Genomic DNA, 20,077 nt, shown 5'->3' on the forward strand with positions numbered 1-20,077 from the left:
TGTGTGAGTATATATATATATATATATATATATATATATATATATATATATATATATATATATATATTCTTAGTTTTTGTCGGGTGTCTGTTTTCTTCTCTCTCCACCCCCAAATCCATCAACAATATAATGTAGCACCACTTCTTCCTGCAAAGACATATTAAACAAAGGGGAAATTTTATGGGTAAAAACAAGCTCTTATCTACTAGGGATAAGAACTCATACTTGTTTACAACACAGGGACATCTCCCACCCTGAATGTATGTCATGTGGAAACAACTTAGACTCTAGGGAACTAGACACCGACTGTCCAGCCTTGAGTCCTGGATTCCAGACATAGAAACGACAGAGTTCTCCACAACAGCTCCAGGAGACAAATCCCCTCCAGGGCATTTATAATGCTGCTCTGACACCAACATGCACCAGTTCTAAATTGATAACCTGACAGTGAGGAAATGGGAACAACTTGATCTAAGAGCAAGTTGTCCTTCCTCATCAGCCAATGATAAGACAAAATCTGGAAACATGTCACCCTTTGATTTGTGCAAAAGCCAAGATCGCTATATACAGACGACTGGTTGTTACAATCAGGACTGGGCAGTACGCATCCAGGGACCAACAACAACAACAGCAACTAAAAGCTCTAGCCTAGATTTTGGTCTATGACTTGTTCAACAAACAAGATCTCCAATTCCAGAGGTCTGATTGAGACAACTGCAACTGAATGGGTCTTTCGGAAACATAACGAAAGACCTTATCCCAGGTTCCATCCTAGGAGCGACATAATGACCAAGACCACCAACTACAGAAGATGGATTAAAACGACACTGAAGAAGCATAACTGCTTAAACCAAAAAGAAATACTTCATCATAATCTCCATTACTTGAGCTGCACAGTCACCAAGATCTCTAGATACAGAGGTCTGATGTTACCATCCAAGATGAAGCAGAAGTCTTCCATACACCATGAAAGCACCATTTTCAGTGTATTTGACTTCTTTTTTTTTTGTACCCCAATCTATTGCTTTTCTTTCCTTCAAACAAAGCCACATAACTCGATTTATCTAGCTCTGCTCCTTAAATAGAGGGGGAAACAAGGGAGGGTACCAGGACCAAACAGATATATGATCACTAATAGTAAGCTAGACAAAGAGGGGACCACCTACTCTAGCAGTCCGGGGGAGGGGTGGTGGGGTACATAGGTTGCAGAAAGAGAACTGGGATGGGGGAGGACAAATTTGGTGATGAATATTCCCCTGATTCAATGTTAATATGTACCTAAAATACTACTGTGAAAGATATGTAAACCATTATGATCAAAATAAAAATTAAAAAAAGGAATAACATACAAAAAACGTAAAAACCACCTTGATAATAATGTCACTAAAGACACTGAGAATTTATTGGTATTGTTTGTTTATGTCTTTGGTGATATTTTCACACAGTGATTTTGTTGCATTTGTATTATGTATTTTTCCCATTGGTTATCTAGTGTTCTTGCTGTGGTGGTGGTGATGGTGAATCTTTGTAGTTAAGACTCCATGGAAAATGCTGAGTGAATAAGTTGAAGTTTGTTCTCTGTCTTCACAGAATAACAGGAATAATTACTGTGATCACTATGTAATTTGTTGAGCAAATCTGTCTAGCAGCTGCATAATCTCCTCTGCAGACTGAGTAGCTGTGGTGTGGGCCTTTAATATGGCACTTAACTGTTGTGAAGATAGCTGGAACCCACCTAATATTGAGATCGTCTAGATTTAGGTCTGAAATAGGACCAGTGATATCAGCCCTATGCAAGCATCAACTGGAATGGTGGAACAGTAAGCATCAGGTTCAATAATCCTATGAATTTATAAAAAAAAAGAGTTAAAGCATCTTTCAGAGTTTTATTCTGATACTTTTATTTAAAATTTTTAAAATTCCTGACAGCAGTCTTCTCCATGCATGTGAAAAACAATTTTGATTCTGCCCTCATCCTTCCATTATTATCAGATAATAAATATTTCTGACTTTGTATTTGTATTATTTGCTGAAAAGTAAATGTTATGAATGTTTAACCTTTATTGCTATAGAATTATGACTAATTCTATAAAAGAAAAAATTATATCTTTTTAAAACAAAAAGCAAACTGAGGTTGGCCCCACCAAGAAAAAAAAGAAAAAAAAAGCAAACAGACCTTCCAGAAGAAAGTAAATTGCTACAAATGAGTTAGGAACAGCTAAGATTCTCACATGCAGTTACAAAAGTGAGGATGTTTGCAGAGAAAAAACACTCTTGAAGCTGGGTAAATGTTTCTTGGGGCATTGAAGAGACTTATGAATGTCTGTGGGAGGCAGCTCTGAGCGCAAAGGTCAATAAGAAACAAGAGGTGGAGTTTGGGAGTAGGCGAAGGAGACAAAGTATGCAGTCAGAAGAAGGTTAGAGGGTCAGCAATGCTGAAATATGCCAAGTGAGTCATTATACAAAGAATGAGGATATCCAGAAAATAAGGCACAATGAATGTAGCAAACAAGGATGGGATGGTTGGAACAGATGACTTATAGCTAAAGAGGAAGGGAAGTGGTGAATATGGGAGTAAGATGGGAAACAAAATTTCACTATACTTAATGTTCAAAAAATGTAATGTGCATATTGTATTCATAGAAATAATGCTGGATATTTTTTTTAAATGAGACATAGGAGAAGCGTGCTCTGAGCCACCTGCTCCCCTGGGACCTGTAGACTGGTGGTGAGCATGGGACCCCCTCAGTGCATGCCGCTGAGCTGCCCAGTGCTGTAGGGACATGTAGACCGGTGGCGAGCATGAGACTCCCCATCACCCCCGACTGAAAGCAAATAGCCCTGAGCCGCCCCAAAATGCCTGGGACTGCTCCCCTCCCTCCAACAATGAGTGTGTGCCTCTCTGCCTGGGATCTTTGGGTAGGCTAGAGACAACTTGTTCCCCTCCTCCAGACCACAAAACGCCCAAAAAGCACCAGATACTCTAACTTACACCACATAGGCCCAGACAGCCCAGTTCTAACACTCAATTTCCCCAGATAATCCACAGCCCATAAAACAGGATAGCAAAACACTGAAGCAGCCTGTAATATTCCTATCACACTTAGACAAATCACTTGGCTAAGTAAAAAAAAAACTCTAAATAGAATATACCCTCAAGTACCTCTATTACAATCAGTAGAGCAGACAGCCTTATTAAACAGTAAGAAAATTCAACAATAAAAACCACCAGATGCAAAGAAATATGGGAAAACTAAGGAAGGCACTAGCAGCGGAGGAAATGGAGAGAAATCCTATTGTTTCCAAGCCGACCAAAACACATGACCCCAATAGACGAGAATCTAAAAAGCAACAATGAATGCCCTAGCAATTGAAATCAAAGAATCACTAACCTGCAAGATTAAGAAATCTATAGATAAGTACACTTTTTTGCAAGTGGTTAGCCAGTTGTGCCAACACCACTTGAAGAGGCTTTCTTTGCTCCATTTAGGATTTCTTGCTCCTTTATCAAAAATTAGGTGATAGTATGTCTGGGGAACATTTTCTGAGTACTCAAGCCTATTCTACTGATCTGAGAGTCTGTCTTTATTCCACTACCATGCTGTTTTGATAACTATTGCTTTGTAATACAGTTTAAAGTTGGGAAAAGTAATTCCTCCCATATTCTTTTTTCCAATGATTGCTTGCGCTATTCAAGGGTGTTTATTTTTCCAAATAAATTTCAAAAGTGCTTGATCCACTTCTTTGAAGTCATCAATATCTTTAGAGGGACTGCATTAAATCTGTACAATGCTTTGGGAGTATTGCCATGTTAATGATGTTAATCCTGCCAATCCGTGAGCAGGGCATGTGTTTCCATTTCCGTTTGTCCTCTCTTATTTCTTGGAGGAAAGTGTTACAGTTTTCTTTGTATAGATCCATCTCATCTTCAGTCAAGTTGACTCCAATATATTTGAGTTTGTTTGGCACAAATGTGAATGGTATTAAGCGAACTTAGAACCCCAGATAACATCATGTACAAAAATAAAATCCAGCTTTTTTTCACAGCATGCTAGGAAGAGGAAAGGACGTGTTGTTCTCACCTAGCAGTGAAACGGAGGACTTTCAGAACCACATGGGATGCTGAGGATCAAACCAGGTCAGCTATGGACAAGGCAAGCATCCTACCCTCTGTACTATCACTTTGGCTCCATCTGGCCCTTGATCTTTAAAAATTATTATGGGACAAAACTACGCCTGACCCGTGGGGCCCAACTGTGAAAAACTGTGAGTGCTGCCTGTGTGTGTCTGTCTACTATCCTGTTGCATGAACCTCTTGGGAGTGGGTCAAAAAGAGGCTCCAGCAAGCACTTTGGCTCCGCTTCGTTATGCGGCCATGCGCTCTTTCAAAGAAAATAACACCATCGCAACAAGAAAAAAAAATCACACTAAGAACTGTGCTGGATCACTGAAGCAAGCGTTTCTCTCCGGACTGTCTTCTCTGCTGCATTCTCGGGCCTAAGATTTGATCCTTTGTGAGGCTTCATCCACGGAGGACTCCCCACCCTTGGAGGCAAGTCGGACCATCCAGAAAGGGCGGAGCCAGAGGAGTGTGCCTTCTGCATCACATAGCCAATAAATACCACCACAACACGTAGAAAAACCCACAATACAAGTGTGACAATGGGGAAACAACACAGGCCAGCATCAGACATAGAGAATGAAGATGACAATTCTGATGACCAGATAATGACCAACCAACTAATCAACCTCTCAGATAAGGACTTTAGACTAGCAATATGGAATATGTTCAAAGAACTCAAAGAAACCATGAATCGAGTTGAACAGAACACTAATAAGAACCAAGAAAATATGAAGACAGAAATCACAAAACTCCAAACTGAAATAACATGTCAACTAACAGGCCTGAAAAAGTCAGTAAACGAAGTGAATGACAAAATGGATAAGCTCTGGGACAGGGTATCAGAAGCTGAGAATAGACTTGGTGCTATGGAAGATGAGATACATAACAATTCCATACAGCAGGAGAGATTGGAAAAAAATTAAAGCAAATGAACAGACAATGGAAAAATTAGTCAAAGAATGGGAACAGATGAAAATAGAAGTCTATGATAAGCTCAACAAAAACAACTTAAGAATCACTGGAGTCCCAGAAACCCAGGAAGAAAATTTCCAGGAAGAATCAATGGTCAAGAACATCATTAAAGAGAAACTTCCAGAGCTAAACAATATATGTGATCAAATCCTGCATGCTCGAAGAGTACCAACCAAAAGAGACCCCAGAAAAAACACCCCAAAACACATCCTAGTCACAATGACAAATCCCACAGATAGAGACAGAATTCTGAAAACAGCAAGATCAAAAAGTGAAATTACATTCAAGTGAGCATCCTACAGCAGACCTGTCACCAGAAACACTCAAGGCCAGAAAGCAGTTGTGGGAAATTGTGACAAGACTGAATGAAATGAATACTTCACCTAGAATACTGTACCCAGCAAAACTCACTTTCCGGTTTGACTGAAAAATACATGGTTTCACAGACAAAAAACAGCTCAGAAACTTTACAGACTCAAAACCAGTCTTAAGAGAAAAACTGAAAGACCTAACTTTGTTTTGTTTTATTTTGTTTTGTTTTTGTTTGGGGGCCACACCCGGTGACGCTCAGGGGTTACTCCTGGCTATACACTCAGAAGTTGCTCCTGGCTTGGGGGACCATATGGGACACCAGGGGATCGAACGGCGGTCCGTCCAAGGCTAGCACAGGCAAGGCAGGCACCTTACCTCTAGCGCCACTGCCCAGCCCCTGAAAGACCTAATTTAAGACAAGACTAACCAAAAGAAACACCAAATTTCGATATAAAGATGGCATTAAATCCCAGGACAATTCTTTCTCTCAACGTCAATGGACTAAATGCACCAGTCAAGAGATACAGAGTGGCTAAATGGATCAAAAGAATCAATCCAACCTTCTGCTGCCTACAAGAAACGCATCTGAATAGTCAGAACAAACATAGACGCAAAATAAAAGGCTGGAGAAAAATTATCCAAGCAAACAACTCATACAAAAAAGCTGGAGTGGCCATACTAATATCAGATAATGCAAACTTTATACTCAGGAAGGTTGTAAGGGACAAAGATGGACATTTTATATTAATCAAGGGTTATGTGGAGCAGGAAGAAATCACTCTCCTAAACATATATGCACCGAATGAGGGGCCAGCAAAATATTTAATACAATTGTTGACAAATTTGAAAAATAATATCAATAACAACACAATAATTGTGGGGGACCTCAACACAGCTTTGTCAATACTGGATAGGTCAACCAGACTGAAACCCAACAAGAATATAGTAAACCCGAGGAGAGAAATGGAAGAAAGAGGCCTAGTGGATATATATAGGACACTCCATCCCCAGAAACCTGGATACACATTCTTCTCCAATATACATGGGACATTCTCCAGGATAGACTACATGCTGGCACATAAAACATAACTTTATAATATCAAGAGAATAGAAATTTTGCAGACTACCTTCGCTGACCACAAGGCTCTGAAATTATTTGTGAATTCCAAAGGGACTCAGAAGAAAAACTTTACACCTGGAAGTTAAACAGCCTCATACTGAATAACCAGTAGGTCCGAGATGAAATCAAGGAGGAAATCAAAAGGTTCCTGGAAACAAATGACAATAAAGACACAAACTATCAGAACTTATGGGACACAGCAAAAGCAGTACTGAGAGGAAATTTTTATAGCTTTGCAAGCACACATCAGGAAAGAAGAAGGAGCTTACCTGAGTAGCTTAATGACAAAGCTCATAGAACTAGAAAGTGCTCAACAAAAGTACCCAAAAATAGGGAGACAGAAGGAAATAACAAAGCTGAGAGCAGAAATCAACGAAGTGGAAACCCAAAAAACAATCCGAAAGATCAACGAAAGCAGAAGTTGGTTCTTTGAAAAATAAACAAGATAGATAGACCACTGGCAAACCTAACAAAGAGAGAGAGAGAAACTTGATAACTCGTATTAGGAATGAAAAAGGAGAGATCACTACTGATATGACAGAGATTCAAAGGGTAATTAGAAACTACTTTGAGAAACTCTACGCCACTAAAAATGAGAACCTGGAAGAAATGGATAAATTCTTGGACTCTTATAATCTTCCATGTTTGAAGGAACAGGATGTAGCATATCTAAACACCCCCATCGCCATTGATGAAAATAAAATGGTAATCAAAGGTCTGCCCAAAAACAAAAGCCCAGGCCCAGATGGATTTACTAATGAATTTTTTCAAACTTTCCAAGACGAACTACTACCAATCCTGGCAGGACTCTTTCATGAAATTGAAAAAAACGAAAACAATTCCAAATAGCTTTTATGAAGTCAACATCACCTTGATGCCTAAACCAGACAGAGATGCTATGAAAAAAGAAAATTACAGACCAATATCGCTGATGAATGCAGATGCAAAGATCCTCAAGAAAATCCTGGCAAATAGGATTCAATGCCTCATTAAGAAGATCATCCACTATGATCAAGTAGGTTTCATCCCAGGAATGCAAGGATGGTTTAACATCCGTAAATCTATCAACATAATACACAACATCAACAACAAGAAAAATAAAAACCACATGATCATATCAATATTGATCATATCAATAGATGCAGAGAAAGCATTTGATAAGGTCCAACACCCATTCTTGATCAAAACTCTCAGCAAAATGGGAATGGAAGGAACCTTTCTCAATATAGTTAAGGCCATCTACCACAAGCCAGAGACAAATATTATCCTCAATGGAGAAAAACTAAAAGCCTTCCCTCTAAATTCTGGCACAAGACAAGGCTGTCCTCTCTCACCACTCCTATTCAACATAGCACTGGAAGTACTTGCTATAGTGATTAGGCAAGAAAAAGATATCAAGGGAATCCAGATAGAAAAGGAAGAAGTCAAGCTTTCACTGTTTGCAGATGACATGATACTCTACTTAGAAAACCCTAAAGACTCTACCAAAAAGCTTCTAGAAACTATAGACTCATATAGCAAGGTGGCAGGCTACAAAATTAACACACAAAAATCAATGGCCTTTCTATACACCAATAGTAATAAGGAAGAAATGGACATTAAGAAAACAACCCCATTCACAATAGTGCCACACAAACTCAAATATCTTGGAATCAACTTGACTAAAAATGTGAAGGACTTATACAAAGAAAACTATAAAACTCTGCTCCAAGAAATAAGAGAAGACATGCGGAAATGGAAATACATACCCTGCTCATGGATTGGCAGGATTAATATAATCAAAATGGCAATATTCCCCAAGGCATTATACAGATTTAATGTGATCCCTCTAAAGATACCCATGACATTCTTCAAAGAAGTGGATCAGGCACTTGTGAAATTCATTTGGAACAATAAACACCTTAGAATAGCTAAAGCAATCATTGGGAAAAAGAATATGGGAAAAATTACTTTCCCCAACTTTAAATGTTACTACAAAGCATGGTATTGGAATAAGGACAGGCCCTCAGATCAGTGGAATAGGCTTGAATACTCAGAAAATGTTCCCCAGACATACAATCACCTAATTTTTGGTAAAGGAGCAGGAAACCCTAAATGGAGCAGGGAAAGCCTCTTCAACAAGTGGTGTTGGCACAACTAGATAGCCACTTGCAAAAAATTGAACTTAGACCCCCAGCTAACATCATGTACGAATGTAAAATCCAAGTGGATTAAAGACCTCGATATCAGACCCAAAACCATAAGATATATAGAACAACACATAGGCAAAACACTCCAGGACATTGAGACTACAGGCATCTTCAAGGAGGAAACTGCACTCTCCAAGCAAGTGAAAGCAGAGATTAACAGATGGGAATATATTAAACTGAGAAGCTTCTGCACCTCAAAGGAAATAGCGCCCAGGATACAAGAGCCACGCACTGAGTTGGGAGAAACTATTCACCCAATACCCATCAGATAAGGGGCTAATCTCCAAAATATACAGGGCACTGACAGAACTTTACAAGAAAAAAACATCTAATCCCATCAAAAAATGGGGAAAAGAAATGAACAAACACTTTGACAAAGAAGAAATACAAATGGCCAAAAGACACATAAAAAATGCTCCGCATCACTAATTATCAGGGAGATGCAAATCAAAACAACGATGAGATAACTACCGCACACCACAGAGAATGGCACACATCACAAAGAATGAGAATAAACAGTGTTGGCGGGGACGTGGAGAGAAAGGAACTCTCATCCACTGCTGGTGGGAATGCCGTATAGTTCAACAGTTCTGGAAAGTGATATGGAGATTCCTCCAAAAATTGGAAATCGAGCTCCCATAGGATCCAGCTATACCACTCCTAGGAATATACCCTAGGAACACAAAAATACAATACAAAAACCCCTTCCTTACACCTATGTTCATTGCAGCACTATTTACCATAGCAAGACTATGGAAACAGCCAAGATGCCCTTCAACAGACGAATGGATAAAGAACTGTTGTACATATACACAATGGAATATTATGCAGCTGTCAGGAGAGATGAAGTCATGAAATTTTCCTATACATGGATGTACATGGAATCTATTATGCTGAGTGAAATAAGTCAGAGAAAGAGAGAAAAATGCAGAATGTTCTCACTCATCTATGGGTTTTAAGAAAAATGAAAGACATTCTTGCAATAATAATCTTCAGACACAAAAGAGCTGGAAGTTCCAGCTCACCTCAGGAAGCTCACCACAAAGAATGATGAGTTTAGTTAGAGAAATAACTACATTTTGAACTCTCCTAATAATGAGAATGTATGAGGGAAATGGAGAGCCTGTTTAGAGTACAGGCGGGGGTCGGGTGGGGAGGAGAGAGACTTGGGACATTGATGATGGGAATGTTGCACTGGTGATGGGGGGTGTTCTTTACATGACTGAAACCCAAACACAATCATGTATGTAATCAAGGTGTTTAAATTAAAAAAAGGAAAAAAGAAAAGAATTAAGACCTGAGGGATAGTGCAATGGGCAAGGAGTTTGTTTTGCATGCTGCCAACCTGGGTTCAATCCAAGTATCCCATATGGCTTAGCTCACATGAGTATTTTTGAGTACAGAACCAGGAGTTAACCCTGAGCATCTCCAGGTATAGCCCCCCAAAACAAACAAAAAAGGAATAATATACTACACCCTACTCAACTCATCACCCTATTGTTTTTTAAGAAAAGGTAGATTTCTCTCAGAAATTTGCCTACCCCTCACCCTGAGAACTGTGCTTTCCTCTCCCCTTGTTTCTTTTTGTTGTAGTTATTGGTCCACATCCACAGTGTCAGCCCAGACCTTTGCACCCAGGAATCACACCTTGTGGAGCTTATTGGACTTTATATCATTTTGGAGATCTAACCCAGGACTTTCCATGTGTGTAAGCAAGAGCCTGCTTGATGTACTATCTCTCAGCCCCACTTTTAATTCACACAAAAATAATTTACCTCAACATGAAGTTCGTTATAGACTAGCTAATTTATAATAAATATTCTGGTGCTCTATCTTTGGATTAAAAAATACTTAGGGGGCCACACCTGGCTACACTCAGGGCTATACTCACTCCTGACAGGGCTGGGGAGACCATATGTGATTCTGGGGATTGAATTTAGGTTGGCCCCAGACTAAATAGCCTTTTAAAAGTCACTGCATATTATTAGAAAAAAACATAACTGTTGTTGAACTTGGTAAATGTTCCAAAAGGTTGAATGCATGCTGTGTATGTGGGGGTCCTGGATATAGTCCCTGATATAGCATAGTCCCAACCTGCTGCAGTGGAAGCACTTCCAAAATGACTTCTGAGTACCAAGTAAATATTTGGGGGACACATTGGTGCTCAGGATTTATTCCTCGGTTTGCATGCAGGAATCATTCCTGGAGACCTTGGGTATGAAATGGCGAGTATTGATCTCAGATTAGGCTTGTACAACACAAGTGCCATTCCTGCTCTACTTTCACTCTGACACCCGCAACTGATGTTTAATCTGATTAAAAACCCAAACAACATGAAACTGAATAAGATTAATCTTACTGCATATATCAGATCCAATCTGCTCAAGATGGGCCTACGCTGCTTGAGTCTAAAGGGCCTTGCAGGGCCTTCTTATTAAAGAAGCCCAGGGCCTATGGAAAACCAGTAGGCCATAAGAGAGACAAAGAGAGAGAGAGCTGAGTTTGGGACCATCCAACTGTCTATTCCAACTACCAACAAACTCTCCCCAACTGTCTCTGTCAACTCCCAACCCTGTGGAGGGTTTTATAGACTCAGTAGTCAATCACAATAAGGTCTTATTCAAAGGGAAGATGTCTTAATTTAAAAGGTGGACCCATTTTATGGTATATACTTCAAAATATTTCATAGTTTTCTCTAGTTAATGGAATTGACCACCCCTAAACAAATTAAGAACAGAGGTACGGGTATGGTGCTGACATCAGTGTGAAGCCTGGGCACCACATATGGTTTCCTGGGCATTGTCAGTGGTCACCCTTTAGCATGAAATCACAACTAGCCCCTGAGCACCTCTGGGTGTGGCCTCACTTTTCCACCCTCCACAGTGATTTTGAAGGTGCATTCTGTGCCTAAAGCCATAGCACAATGAGTAGCGCACTTACCTTGAATGAGGCCATACTGGATTTGATTTCTGGCATTTCATGTGGCTGGTCCCCTGAGCACTGTCAGGAGCATTGCTGATTGTGGCCAAAATAAAATAAAATGCTTTCCAGGACATGTGGAGAGACTTGATTTGAATTTCCACAATGATGTGTGTTCCCCACCCCTGTGGCCTAAAAAGGAAATACATGTGCTTTCCTCAGTAAATCATAAGTGTGGTTTTTGATTATTTTGTTGTTTTTTTGTTTTGGGAGGGTCACACCCGACGAAGATCAGGGGTTACTCGTGGCTCTGCACTCAAATATCACTCCTTGCAGCCTCAGGGGACAATATGGTGCTGGACAATCAAACCTGGGTCAATCCTGGGCCAGCTGCGATCACCCTTCTCACTGTGCTATTGCTCCAGCCCCATAAGTTTGTGTTTTATTATTGATTCTAGAGTGGTGCTCAAGAAACCCAGTACCCCACTTGAACCATGTGGTTCCTAGTATTGAACCAGGGTCAGACATATGCACAAGTACCTTATATACTTTTTCTAGCCTGAGTTTGACTTTTGAAAAAATAAGCCATGCTTGTTACATGTAATATATTTCAGGCCCCAGAGATGAAAAATATGGTTTCAAAGATGGAAGGCAGGCATCACTAAGATAAATCTTTTACATCAAGTCTGACTTATTGGTTTTGTTTTTTATACTTGGTAGTCATACTTGGTAGTGCTCAATTCCATCTCAGTCCTTGGAGACTATGCAGTGCCGAGAAGTGAACCCACCACTATTACTGTTTGTGAAGAATGCACCCATATATTGGATCTATCTCCCTGTGCCCCAGAAGTTTGCAGTTTTTAAGTTTATTTTTGATTCCCTTTGTCATTGTGTTGCTAATGTAGTTTTTTTTTTTTTTTTTTGGTTTTTGGGCCACACCCTGTGACGCTCAGGGGTTACTCCTGGCTATGTGCTCAGAAGTTGCTCCTGGCTTCTTGGGGGACCATATGGGACGCCGGGGGATCGAACCGCGGTCCGTCCTAGGCTAGCGCAGGCAAGGCAGGCACCTTACCTCCAGCGCCACCGCCCGGCCCTGCTAATGTAGTTTTGATGATGGCAGTTGCACACATGGCTAAGATGCCCAGAAATTTTGATCTCTGATAAGTAAAACTGCAAAGTTTTTATTCTCTCAGCTGCACTCAATTACACTTTGCTTCTGGGGCAAATGTTCTTAGTTGAGTTCAAGTACACAAATCATGGTTGTGCATCACCAAGTTACTGGATGAATGGAATGGAGGCAGCTGGTTACGCTCCTCTTGCATCATCAGCTCCTGCTTTCTACCTGCCAAGAACCTAGCCCTGCCTTTTTGGAAATAACCTTTTGGAGACACTGGGGTCTGCAGTAGCTGTCAATTCCCAGAGGTGGCCTGGGGATAGGGCTGAGGTTTTGGTGAATGTGGCTCTGCTGTCTTTTAGGAGACAAACTTGAAACCTAGTGATTGCAGGAATGCCCCGACTCTGAGCTTTCTCCAGCAGCAGAATAATGACCAAGCCACTAGCATGAGAGGGAGGTAGTGGTCAGTATTCTGAAGAGGAAGGCTGAAGACAAAATACGTTTTCATGACTCAGATTTGGGGTCACATACTCCCTTTTTCCAGAGGCTATGTCAAGTGAATTTGGGGACACCCTGAAATCTGAAGTCACATTAACAATGTGGTTTACTGCTGATGTGGAGAAAAAGGAGAGCTCTCTAGATAGAGCAATGCCTCAACCCTGCAGGGTCACTTTTGGTGGGACCAAGATGGCATTCCTCTGGAAGTTTGTGTCTCTACTCCCACTACTTTTCTGTTCTCTGAACAATGCCTATTATTCCTTTAGAGCCAAGGGTCTCAAACTCAATTTACCTGCAGGCTGCAGGAGGCAAAGTCGGTGTGATCCTTGAGTGCAAAGTCAGTAGTAAGCCTTGAACATTGGGGGTGTGTGACCCAAACAACTAAAACAAAACAAAAAAGATTCCTATAGGGCAGGGCCACAAAATGTTGTATGGAGGGCCGTTTGCAGCCCGCGGGCCGTGAGTTTGAGACCCCTGCACGGGACCCAGATAGCAAAGCTGAAGTAATAGAATATGGAGTCTGTGGTGTGCCCTGAGTGGAACTGCCTGGGAAATTGTTCCTTCCTTTCTTCCCACAGCACAAGACACACCAGCTCCTCCTAGAAGCATCCCAGTGAAGAGTACATAATAACTAATGTTTCTTATAGAAATCCAGTTTTGGTGCTAGGTACTGGTTTAGAGGATAGATCACTTTACATGTGGCTGACCAGGATTTGTTATTAAGCACCCTATTTCTTCCACCCAGAGTGAATGAGCAGCCAGAAGTAAGCCCTGAACACTTCCATGAGTAACCACAAAACATAAATACCCTCAAGGTTCTAATTCCCAAAAGCCCTGTACTTTTCTTCCATGACTTCATCTTAAATCTGAGATCTCTCTGGGCCTAGGAACCGATTTATTAATAACTTATCCTGATTGCTCTCAAATATAGCAAGGAAGTGTTTAAAATTGGGTTTCTGTCCTATTCCCCTTTCAATAAGGAAGGAAATATTAAAAATTAGAGATCAGAACATATGAAGATAAAGTTTATTAGTGCACAGAGCAATAAATGGAAGGGGTTAGAGGTTGGTACACTTCTCTGGTCTTCTCAGGTATGTTAGTGATGGCTGCATCTGATTTTTGTGGATGTTACTGTTTATTAGTCATCTTTGCTTCAAACAGAACTTCAACCCTGTGAGTTCTCTGGTGTCTGATGTGATTTCCAACTGAAGCTCAGCCTGCACTCCATGTAAATATGGGGATTCTCCCAGTATGTCCTCTGGTATGACTTTACCTCAGACCACACTCCCTGCCCCCTGCAAACATAGGGCTTCTACCCTGTATGTGTCCTCTGGTGTGTAAGGAGATTTGACCTCAGACTGAAGCCTCGTCCACACTCCCTACAAACATAGGGTTTCTCCCCTGTGTGTGTCCTCTGGTGTGTGATGAGATTTGACCCCAGACTGAAGCTTCGCCCACACTCCCTGCAAACATAGGGCTTCTCCCCTGTGTGTGTCCTTAGGTGTGTGATGAGATTTGAACTCCGAACAAAGCCTCGCCCACACTCCCTGCAAACATAGCGTTTCTCCCCTGTGTGTGTCCTCTGGTGTCTGATGAGATCAGAACTCCAACTGAAGCCTCGTCCACACTCCCTGCAAACATAGGGTTTCTCCCCTGTGTGTGTCCTCTGATGTTTGATGAGACTAGATCTCAGACTGAAGCTTCGACCACACTCCCTACAAACATAAGGCTTCTCCCCTGTGTGTGTCCTTTGGTGTCTGATGAGATCAGAACTCCAACTGAAGCCTCGCCCACATTCCCTACAAACACAGGGCTTCTCCCCTGTGTGTGTCCTCTTGTGTATGATAAGATTTGACCTCAGACTAAAGCTTCGCCCACACTCACTGCAAACATAGGGCTTCTCTCCTGTGTGTATGCTCTGGTGTTTGATGAGATTTGACCTCAGACTGAAACCTCGCCCACAGTCCCTACAAACATAAGGCTTCTCTCCTGTGTGTGTCCTCTGGTGTCTGATAAGATTTGAACTCCGAACGAAGCCTCGCCCACACTCCCTGCAAACATAGGGCTTCTCCCCTGTGTGTGTTCTCTGGTGTCTGATAAGATCTGAACTATAACTGAAGCCTCGCCCACATTGCCTGCAAATATGGGGCTTCTCCCCTGTGTGTGTCCTCTGGTGTGTGATGAGACTTGACCTCAGACTGAAGCCTCGCCCACACTCCCTGCAAATGTAAGGCTTCTCCCCTGTGTGTGTCCTCTGGTGTCTTGTGAGATGTGACCTCTGACTGAAGCCTCGCTCACAGTCTCTGCAAACATAGGGTTTCTCCATTGTTTGAGTCCTCTGATGTGTGATGAGATTTGATCCATCACTGAAGCCTCTCCCTGGCCTTAAGTACTTGCCTCTTAAAATTCTTGGCATTCCTTTCCCTGCAACTAGTCTTGTGTACTCTGGATTTTCTTTCTGACCTGTGTTAGTTTTTTCTTCCAGTGTCATCTTAGGTTTATTAGAGCATCCTATTTGATTGCTAGATAGGCTAGAAAAGGCTCTTAAAATTATTTTATGCTTTATCTTCTTCGACAAAGCTATTGAGCTTTCTTTGTGCTTCTGACTTTCAAGTTGGGCACTTCTTATTTTGTCAAATTTGTCATTATATGAATCAGAGCATTGCTGCAGCTGATTTTGATCATGTGGACAGAAATTCTCTAATTGAGGGTGCTTTCTTGCAGATGTTCCTGGGAGGATCCGAGAGGAATGACTTTGTTTCATGTGGCGACTGAGGAAGTTCTGACTGGAGAAGTTGAGTGAGCAGAAGGGACATGGATTGCTTTCTGGGGTTGTTTCTGCTGAAAGAGGAAGGTTTTGGTCAATGTAGATGCTGACAAGGCTGTCTAGCCAGGGGTCCTCAAACTTTTTAAACAGGGGGCCAGTTCACTGTCCTTCAGGCTGTTGGAGGGCCAGATTATAGTAAAAACAAAAATTATGAACAAATTTCTATGCACACTGCATATATATTATTTAGAAGTGAAGAAACAAAATGGGAATAAATACAATATGTGGCCCTTGGGCCAGTTTGAGGACCTAGACCAGTGGTCCTCAAACTATGGCCCGCGGGCCACATATTGTATTTGTATCTGTTTTGTTTCTTCGTTGCAAAATAAGATATATGCAGTGTGCATAAGAATTCGTTCATAAGTTTTGTTTTTTATAGTCAGACCCTCCAATGGTCTGAGGGACAGTGAACTGGCCTCCTGTTTAAAAAGTTTGAGGACCCCTGGCTAGACCATAGCTCTATCTCCTGCTAAAGTCTATTCTCCTAGCTTTTATTTTGATAAAGCAAGATAAAACCTTCATGCTCCTAGTCTGGTGGGTTGTTTGGTTAGATTTGGGGGCCACACCTGGAGGTACACGGAGCTTACTCCAGGATCTGTGCTCTGGCATCACTCCTGACAGGCTAGGAGAACTGTATGGAATGCTGTACTATACCCCTCTGGCTCCTAATAGTCTATTTGTCATTCCATTTGCATTCACTAAATCTTCCAAATTTCAGAAAATCTGTTTTCAGAAACTTCTTATTTTTGTTTTTGGGCAAAACTTCACAGTGCTCAGGTGTTACTCTTGTTTTATTCACTCACCAAGTACTTCTAGCTGGCTGAGGGAGACTATATAGGATGCCAACGATTGAACCTGGATTGGTGCATGAAAGGCCAACACCTTACCCACTGTACTATCGTTTCGACCTTTATCCTGGTACTTTTTGACATAAGGTCATGATCTTTCCATATATATAGCACCCTGAATTCATATTACTCTGTGATATGGTTTCTAAAGTTATTTTTCTCTGAGATGTATTGACACTTGATTTCATGAGGGAAAGGGTATTAATGTAGTTAGGAAGCACTTAGCTTGGAGTTGTACAAATGGAATTAGGATAGGGTAATAGTTAGAGACTATATGTGAATAAATTTAAATTTGAATTTTTCTATCTAAAAAAGGCATAGAGAACAAAATCTAGGGTGCATACATGGCCTGGCCAATCCCAATTCAATCCTTGACATTGTGTATGGTACCCCAAGCACTGCCAGGAGTTATCCCTGGCAAATCCAAAAGGAATCCCTGAGTTTTAATGAGTGTAGCCCAATCTCACGCTCCAAAATACCCAAAAGTCATATTTAGGGACAGGATCATGATTTAAGTTACAGACCCTACGTTTGATCCCTGACCACTGTGTGGCTCTGTGTGCACTGCTGTGTATTACCTAGTAATCCATACCACAATAAAAAATGGGTAGAAGAGCCAACTCTGTATGCAGGTTAGATCCCCAGTACTGCTTCATCCCTAAGCATCACTGGGAGCCAGTCGCAAGCACTGCACCTAGAATAGACTCTGAGAACCACTAAGTTTGACTTCAAAGCCCAAAAAATAAAGTGATGATTATGAAAAGAAAATAATTTATGAAGCCCCACTTCCACCAGGAAGTACTCCAGATTTGACAAGCGTTTCCTATGTCCCACTGAATGAAAATGTGACTCCTGTGACTTTAAGTAGACCATAAATTGCTCAGTTTCCTTAGGTTTTCAGTCTTGCCCAGCTGTCCTAGGGGCTACTACTGGCTCAGAGCTGGGAAACTACAGGTACCCAGGATCAGACCCAGAGTTTCTTTTAAGTAAAGGTATGTTCAGGGGCTGTAAAGATAGTACAGTCATTAGGGATGGCCAGATATGATTCCTGAATAAAGGAGTAAGTCCTAATCACCACCTGATGTGGACGGACCCAAAACAGAAAAAAAAATACTAGAGGGGCTGGAATGATAGCAGTGTTAAGGCATTTGCCTTGCATATGACCAACCTGGGGTGGACACAGGTTTAATCCTTAGCATCCTATATGGTCCCCTGAGCCTGCAAGAAGCGACTTCTGAGCACAGAGCCAGGAGTAACCCCGGAGCATTGCTCGGTGTGGGCCCCGCCACAAAATAGCACAACTAGAAAGAAAATTCTTTATCTCCGCATAGATTAGAGGCTCCAAAGTCTTATTTGTCTATTCATACTCCTTTCTTAGCCTCTGTTCTTCCTCCACTTCTCCACTGGAGCTCATGATGCCTGATGATAATCTGCTCAGTTGCTTGCCCAAACAAATCCAAATTACTTTGCTAACTTCCCTTATCTCTGGTTTTTGGTGTCCATCTCTCCTGTCTCCCTGCTCAGCAGCAGCACCTACCTTTATCTGCTCTGAATTCACTCTTCCACTTGCTGCCCCACTTGATGCCCAGTTCCTGGCCATACTCGTCTCCATACCAGACCAAGAGTTCACAGCCTGGCTTGATGATACGGCAGGTTCGGTAAAAGATCTGCCCATGATACTGAAAGGCCACGAGGTTCTGCTCCACATCCTCTCTGGCACATTTCACATACCTGGGATTGAGGCAGCAACATAAAGCAGACCACACACTTAAGTTTCTATTTTCTAAATCCATTTCAGACTTATTTCCACCAAAATTAAACATAAAACCCAATGGCAAACAAACAAACAAAAAATCCAATGCTAGGGGCCAGAGCAATATTCTAGCAAATAGAGTGCTTATAGTCTACCCAAGTTTGATCTCCTGCAACCATTATGGTTACTCAGAGCACTTACAAGAGTGACCCCTGAACACAGTGCTAGGAGTAACCCCTGAGTCCTGCCAGGTGTGTCTCTCCACAATAAAGAATCTCCCTAGTGTTTGAGGGTTGCTCCAAGTTCCATTCCAGGATCAGATGTTCATTCTTGTTAGTTTGCTGACATCACAGGCCCAAGATTTTTAGTTTTGTATTACCTTTACATGTAAATTTGCAATGTATTAGGATAATTATAATATTCATTTTTATAGTGATTTGTTTTGAAGCTATCTCCAATTGGCACCACGTGGGTTGTGAGGTCAAAGTGATAAAACTCCACTATTTTTGTTTTTGGGCCACACTCAGAGGCACTCAGGTGGTACTCCTGGGTCTGTGCTCAGAAATCACCCCTGGAAGGCTCGGGAATCATGCCGGGAATCGAACGCAGGCTGATCCTAGGAGGGCCCTCTCGCTGTGCTCTCTCTCCAGTCCCTATAAACTCTACTACTTAGAACACTAAAGGGATGAATACAAGCGTACTGGATCCATTCTAGGGCCACTCAATTGTCCCTGTCAAATCTAGACTACTCAGGCTTTTATTTTCGAATGATCAGATTTTTAAGGACAGAGCTGGAGGTGCTCATGGGTTACTTCTGCTCTGCACTCAGGAATCAATTCTAGTAGGATCAGGAGATCCTATGGGACGTTGGGGATCAAACCCAGCTCGACTGCATGTAAGGCAAGCACCTTACCTGCTGTACTATCATTCTGGTTCCCTCTTGGTTTTATTTTCTATCTACAGATTTCTTTCCAGTATAGAAATTTATATTTTGAGGAAGATAGTATCTTTTATTCTCCCTCTTTTCCCCTAATATCCTGTGAAAAGTACAGTGTGGAGAAATGAAGAATACTGTAGAAAAACAGTATCCAAGGAAATCTTTCCAGGAGATTCGATAAAGAAATGTAGTGCCTGTGGGTCTTACCTCATCCAATTTGCCAAAGATTCATCTGTTCCATCCACATACTCATAGCAATTTTTCCCCTTGGTGATCTAAGTTCAGAAAAGGAAGTTAAAGCATTTTATGATTGGTAGAAAGAATAATAATGATATCCTCAACTGTCAGTAGTGCTTTCCACCTGTTCAGCCTCAGTTTCTAATGGAAACCACACAATATGCTCCTTAGTCATCATCTGCTCATTCCAGGCAACAGTATACTAAGAGCAGGACAACTTCAAGGCTG

General features: G+C 41.4%; 1 protein-coding gene across 1 annotated transcript in view; it reads right to left on the reverse strand.

Moving 5' to 3' along the window:
• Positions 1-14,259: 14,259 nt before the first annotated feature.
• LOC126032414 (histone-lysine N-methyltransferase PRDM9-like) overlaps positions 14,260-20,077 on the reverse strand; it is a 47,251-nt gene continuing 41,433 nt past the window's right edge. The window contains exons 11-14 of the mRNA XM_049790087.1: positions 19,820-19,887; positions 18,460-18,653; positions 14,976-16,088; positions 14,260-14,807 (exon numbers count right to left, since the gene is read on the reverse strand). Of these exons, the coding sequence (XP_049646044.1) occupies positions 14,560-14,807; positions 14,976-16,088; positions 18,460-18,653; positions 19,820-19,887 (1,623 nt within the window). The 3' untranslated portion in view covers positions 14,260-14,559. The remainder of the gene's footprint in view (positions 14,808-14,975; positions 16,089-18,459; positions 18,654-19,819; positions 19,888-20,077) is intronic.

Source organism: Suncus etruscus, chromosome 16 (genome assembly GCF_024139225.1).
Source record: "Suncus etruscus isolate mSunEtr1 chromosome 16, mSunEtr1.pri.cur, whole genome shotgun sequence".
In the NCBI taxonomy this organism is placed as follows: Eukaryota; Metazoa; Chordata; class Mammalia; order Eulipotyphla; family Soricidae; genus Suncus; species Suncus etruscus.